The sequence below is a fragment of the Cebus imitator genome, unplaced genomic scaffold (assembly GCF_001604975.1).
Source record: "Cebus imitator isolate Cc_AM_T3 unplaced genomic scaffold, Cebus_imitator-1.0 Scaffold117, whole genome shotgun sequence".
NCBI classification, from domain to species: domain Eukaryota; kingdom Metazoa; phylum Chordata; class Mammalia; order Primates; family Cebidae; genus Cebus; species Cebus imitator.
Genome location: NW_016107432.1, coordinates 2,798,731 through 2,804,982, shown reverse-complemented (window position 1 = coordinate 2,804,982; position 6,252 = coordinate 2,798,731). Strand labels below are relative to the sequence as shown.

Below are 6,252 nucleotides of genomic sequence, written 5' to 3'. Positions count from 1 at the left end.
GGGACCTCAGGGTAGCGGGCCCACTCCCCACCCATCATCCACCGGGACCTCAGGGTAGCGGGCCCACTCCCCACCCATCATCCACCGGGACCTCAAGGTAGTGGCCCCCACTCCCCACTCCAGCTGCTCAGCCTCCATTGGTGGGTCCCGTGGTGTCTCGCGGTGAGGAGGCGGGTGTGTGGCAGGTGAGGCTGTGTCTTCTCACCTGAGAAGATGTGCATGAGCTTCTCAACAGTGGAGGCGGATCTTCCAGAAACTGCCCTTCCAACCTGAAGAGAATTACCGCCTGTCTCACAGGCCTTTGCCGACAGTGGGGATGGACCCACCTCCGTGCTAGGGCTCTTCACTCCCGGTGGGGGTGCTCACAGCCTGGAGCTTCCATCTGGAATTCCAGGTCCCCACGCTGGGCGCTTGCTCACTCCCATCTCTGTGGGGAGCTGCGGACGAGGGTCCTCGCTGGTGGTGTCACTTTGGGTCCCCCACTCCTACTCAACCCAAGTTCCTTCCTCGGCCCCCCCAGTGGTGTCAGCCCTGGCCCCCCACTCCTGCTCACTCTGTCCCCCTTCCTTGGCCCCTGGGCAGTCTTGGACCCTGCAGCGGCTCCTCTTGGATCCCGGAGGAAGCTGAGTGCTACTCTGCCTGGCCCTGTCTCAGGCACTGCGGAGGGGGTTGGACCCTTACCTGTTCAGCTTGAGGGGAGCTCCCTGCACTTCATGACTGTTCCCCACTGCCCCTCCCATTCTGTTCACGGGCAGACTCCCTGCCCATCTCTGCTGTCACCACGGGTTTCTCTGAGGCATGGTGTCCTGGGGTTGCCATGATGTGGGTGTGAGCCACTGGCAATGTAAATGGCCGCCCTGCCCACCACACCACCACACAGCTGCTCTGGGCTGGGGCTGGGCCTGCGCTCCACACAGCCACTGGCACCTTACGGTTTTCCGTGTGACGTGACTGCTTCCCACAGCCCCACCGAGGACACTCCCATCCCGTGGGCTGTCTGTGCTTGGAGTTGCCTGTGTTGATTGGGCTGGCCTGGTGGGTAGTACTGGCTGATGGGTTGTGATTTGCCTTTTCCTGATGTTAACGAAGTTCAATGTTTGTTCGAGTCACTGCGGTCTTGCTCTTCAGTAAAGTTTCTTTTGTTTCTTGCCTTTTAAAAATGTTTTCCCACTGGTTTGTGTGTTTGGGACAGCTTATGTATTCTCATCATCTTAGATGTCACTTGTGCCGAAGGCGTCTTCCGGTTTGGGGCCCGGTTTTCATTCCCACCAGGGTGTCTTTTAAAAAACCCAGGACTTTGTGATGAAGCCTGTGCCCAGCCTGCCCGTGGTGGCCCTGTGTTCCTCACTGTGGCCCCATTCTCCTCGCGGCGCCCCGTTCTCTTCTCCTCACAGCGGCCCCGCCCTCCCCATGGTGGCCCCGTGTTCCTGGCTGAAACAGTTGCTTTGCTGAAGAGGTTTTTGGGGGTCTTTTTGAGTCAGAGCCTGGCTCTGCAGCCCAGGCTGGAGTGCAATGGCACTAACAAGGCTCACTGCTGCCTCCACCGACTGGGCCCGGCAATCCTCCCACCACAGCCTCCCGAGTGGCTGGGACCACAGGTGCATACCACTCCTGCCTCATTTTTGTATTTTCAGTAGAGATGGGGTTTCGCCATGTTGCTGGGTTGGTCTTGAGCTCCTGGGCTCAAGTGATCCACCTGCCTCAGCCTCCAAAAGTGCTGGGATTCCAGGTGTGGGCCACCATGCCCGGCCTGCTGAGGAGTTTTAAAGCCTCTTCGCTCCCAGATACTTTTGGCCATGTCTTTGGGGATGTGAGGACATTTCTCTTTTTTTTTTTTTTTTTTTTTTTTTAAAGGTTTTTTTTTTTTTTCCCTTTTTTTTTTTTTTTTTTTTTTTGAGACAGAGTCTTGCTCTGTCACCCAGGCTGGAGCGCAGTAACTCAATCTTGGCTCACTACAGCCTCTGCCTCCCAGGTTCAAGCGATTCTCCTGCCTCAGCCTCCTGGGTAGCTGGGACTATAGGTGCCTGGCACCATACCTGGCTAATTTTTGTATTTTTAGTAGAGACGGGGTTTTACCATGTTGGCTAGGATGGTCTCGAACTGCTGACCTTGTGATCCACCTGCCCCAGCCTCCCACAGTGCTGGGATTACAGATGTGAGCCACCGCGCCCCAGGACATTCCTTCTATGATTTAGACACTGCGATCCACGGTGAGGTGTGGGGAACCGAGCATCGTCTCCTGCTGTCCTGTTCTCAGCCTTCCCTGGTTTTCCCAAAGTGCAGCTCCTCTCAGACCTCTTAATCTAGAGCGGCACCTTTGGCCACGGCTCATGGAGGACGCCCAGTGCTGGCCTTGGCTCTCCCACGCTGCTCAGGCCAAGGGGACAAGGAGGCCAGTGAGGCCGAAGCCCTGTGGTGTCTCTTGCGGAGCACGGAGCTGTGTTTCAGGTCCTGCTCCCAGCACCCACCCCAGCCTCTCGTCCCAGGAGCTGAAATCCACCTGGCTTGTGTCCAGAGGAATTGACCTCATGTGACTTGAGGTGGGAGCTGTGTCCTTCTGTCCACCTGCACCCAGTGCATTGGCTCGTGTGTGTCTGTGCAGCCGCCTAGGCCCTGCCTCCCCTCCAGCGTCTGCTTATAGGTGCCTAGGAGGCCCCAGAGCCCCCTGGCTCTCCTCATGTTCTCTGGGTAGGGGGGCACAAGGCTCCGTCTCCCTTTGTGTGCCCTGGGTGGGGGGCACAAGGCCGTGGCTCTCCTCATGTGCCCTGGGTGGGGGCCCCAAGCCTTGGGTGGCCAGGCTGAGCTGTTTTTCCTGCACAGCTAGTTCCTCCTCAGCCCACCGGGGCCTGGTCTCTGGCGGGAGTTTCACTCTGCATGTCTCCGGTTAGGTCAGCCTTTTCCCTGCTTTGCTGTATGCTCCTACTTTATAGCAAATGGATCTTCACGTAGATTTTCACTATGGATACACGTGGCCTTTTTCATTTGTCCCCTGATCTCAGAGGGCCTAGAAAGCCAGGGTGTAAGGTGGCCAGCTGGACAGATGCCACAGGGCAGAAGTCTGTGGGCATCACCCTGGAGCCTTCCCCAGCCATGCCCGAGGCCCTTTTGCTCCTGCTCCTTCCCTTCCTCCCTCTCTTCCGTTTCTTCTTTCCTTGCATTTTCGTTTTCTAAAAATACCTTGTGCCCAGCACACAGGGTTGCTTTTGAGGGGAGGTTCTTCAAGGTTGCAGGCAAGACCCCTGGCTTGCAGAAACTGATGTGCCTGAGGCTCTGTTCTGGTGGGAAGGGGCTTCGGGGCTCCAGGCCGGGCAGGTGATGCCGGTGGATGGTGCCGTTGGTCATTTGGCTGGTTCTTCCTGAGGAGACTCTCAGTGGCACCGAGACCCTCCTGGTTCACGTTTTTGAAGTGTGATGGATTGTGTAGCGGTGCTCGAGTGTGTGTCTTAAGGAAAACAGAAACAGAAGGGTTAAAATTCATGAAGAATCTGTTTGTGAGCCAGCCCTGCACTTCACAGCAGTGGTCTTTGCTGCTGTTCCATGGCTATGTGGCCAGAGCCCGGGCCGCACTGCAGCCCGCAGAGTTCCCCTGGGAGCCTGGGCGGCTCCCGAGTCCTCCACTGCCGGAGTCTGGGCGAGTCCCTCGTCCTCCGCTGCGAGAGTCTGGGCGGGTCCCGGGTCCTCCGCTGTAGGAGTCTGGGTGCGTCCCATGTCCTCTGCTGCAGGAGTCTGGGTGGCTGTCTGCGGAGGGGCAGGCAGTGCATGCCCCATGTGCCTGCCCCATGCTTCATCTCTACTGGCTATAAGTGGGCACGGGCAGGCGTGTGGGGGTGAGGGCACTCCTGGCCTCAGTCACTGCGTGCTGCTGCTGCTTCCCTCTGTGTGCTCTGCATCCGAGCCAGGGTCGCTCATCTTTTCTCCCCTGGATGTCCTGTGGGTAGAGCCAGGCCCCGCTCTGCATCTGATTCTCTTTCTCGGCCCTGTTCCACGTGTGTCCTGCACTTCCTCACGGGCCCATGCTGGGCATGGGCTTCACTGGGTTCCCTATGGTCTGCCGTGGGTGGCACGTGTACCCGTTTCCTTTTCTTGTTTACGACGAGCCCTCCTGTCTGCACCTGTGGACAGCCCGTCCAGCTCACTGGTCCATGGAGCAGGTGTCCTCTGTAGGACAGAGGCCTGCAGGGCGCTGTGGTCGGAGGGCGTCTGCAGCCAACCCTGGGTGTCCCCTGCACTCTCGGACACTGCGGTTCCATGCTTCGCCCGCCCGGGGCATGGCGGGTGCTGCTCCCTCAGCCTGTCCAGGGTGCCCATGGCCTCAGTTTGCCTTTTTCTCCTGTCGATGAGACTGGCTCTTCAGAACCTGGGCATCCTCTGGGGTAGTGTCTGCGCTCCCCTCGCTGCCCGTGGGAGCCTGTGCTGGCTGCATGCATGCCGAGCACCTTCCATCTGTGGTGGTCATGCTGCCTTCTGGAGCCCTGTGCTGGCACAGCTCTCTCTCTCCAGAGGGGACCCCCTTGCCTGCCTCCTCCATGTCTGTGACATCTGTATCTTGTTGAAGAAGCCACTCCTTCCCTAGCTCAGGAGGAGCTCCTGTGGGCCGTCTTCCAAGAGAGCTGTGGTTTGCCTTAAAGTTGGGGCTGAGGCTTCCTTGACTGTGTGAGCTGGGGGTGAGGCTTTCTCCTTTGTGCTGGTGGACACCAGTGCTAGCAAATGGGCTGAGTGCCAGCCTGTGGTGCGGGCAGCCACTGACATCTGTGGCCTCTCGGCGTGCTCGCTGGATTCCCTGTTGGGCCTGCCGGAGCTACATGATGAACTGTAACGCGACTTCACCATTGTGGGGCCCTTTCTGCCGCTTCGTGTCTGAATATACATTTTTTATTTTTTTATTTTTTGAGAGAGAGTCTCTCTCTGTTGCCCAGGCTGGAGTGCAGTGGCACGATCTTGGTTCACTGTAGCGTCCACCTGCTGGGTTAATGTGGTTCTCCTGCCTCAGCCTCCCGAGTAGCTTGGACTACAGGTGCCCACCACCACACCTGGCTAATTTTTCTACTTTTGTAGAGACTGGATTTCAGCACGTTAGCCAGGCTGGTCTTGAACTCCTGACCTCAGGTGATCCTCCCGCCTCGGCCTCCCAAAGTGCTGGGATCACAGGCGTGAGGCACCACACCCGGCCCTATGTGCCACATTATTAATTGAGTTACTTTTTTTGATTTATGGTTGGTTTTTTGATTTTCTGCTTTTGTTTTTCTGAGTTACACATATTTGATCATAAGTGATTTAAGACATGTTTAAGGAAGACCCCTTTACTGACCTTTGTGAAATTCCTCAGCCCCTCGGGGTCTGCTTCTTGGGCTGGGCCCCTCTGCCTGCCAGAGCCCCTCTGCGTAGGCCTAGAGCGGCCCCTGCACCCCTTGCTGGCCAGTGCAGAGCTGGCTGTGCCCACGAGTGGGAGGTGCCGGAGGGCGCCCAGCAGCTGTGGCCCTGGGTGAGAGCTGTCTGGGAAGGGCCCTGGCTGTGTCTAACACCCGTTCATTTTCCCCGAAGTGTCTCTGTCCACATCAGGTTCACGGGGTTGTCTTCTGGAATTTTATAGGTTGAGAACTTGTTGGTTAGTAACCAAGGGACCATTAAGCTGTGTGACTTTGGCAGCGCCACGACCATCTCTCACTACCCTGACTACAGCTGGAGTGCGCAGAGGCGAGCTCTGGTGGAGGAAGAGGTAAGCTGAGCAGGGCCTGTGCTGGGGGAAGCCGGCCCTCCCCAAGGTCTGTGCCCTGGGTGCTCTGTTCCCTGCCGGATGAGCTGAGCGGGGCCCGTGCTGGGGGAAGCCGGCCCTCCCCGTGTTTCTCTCCCTGGGTGCTCTGTTCCCTGCCGGGTGAGCTGAGTGGGGCCCGTTCTGGGGGAAGCCGGCCCTCCCTGGGGTCTGCACCCTGAGCACTCTATTTGCTGCCATGGTGTTTTGAGTGGGGACCTGCAGCCATCCTGGAGCCAGAACCTCAGCAGCATCCCCCAGGCCTACATCCGAGTCCCGGTTAGCTGCCGCATCCTGAAATGTGGAACACCGCATTTCACCTCCGTCTCCCAAGGCGGACATCCTGAAACGGGGAACACCGCATTTCACTTCCGTCCCCCAAGGCGGACATCCTGAAGCGGGGAACACTGCATTTCACCTCCGTCCCCCAAGGCGGACATCTCGGCCGGTCAGCTGCACATCCTGAAATATGGAACACCGCATTTCACCTCCGTCCCCCAGGC

The 6,252-nt window shown here is 58.1% G+C and overlaps 1 protein-coding gene across 4 annotated transcripts in view; it reads left to right on the top strand.

Annotated features, from left to right (window-relative positions):
- The window catches only part of GAK (cyclin G associated kinase), an 80,316-nt gene that overhangs the window by 22,228 nt on the left and 51,836 nt on the right, over nucleotides 1-6,252 (top strand). For all 4 annotated transcript variants that reach the window (XR_001828259.2, XM_017538946.2, XM_017538944.2 and 1 more), the window contains one exon: nucleotides 5,591-5,716. Coding sequence is in view for 3 of the 4 variants with exons in the window: in XM_017538946.2 (XP_017394435.1) it covers nucleotides 5,591-5,716 (126 nt within the window). In the remaining variant the exon portion in view is untranslated. The remainder of the gene's footprint in view (nucleotides 1-5,590; nucleotides 5,717-6,252) is intronic.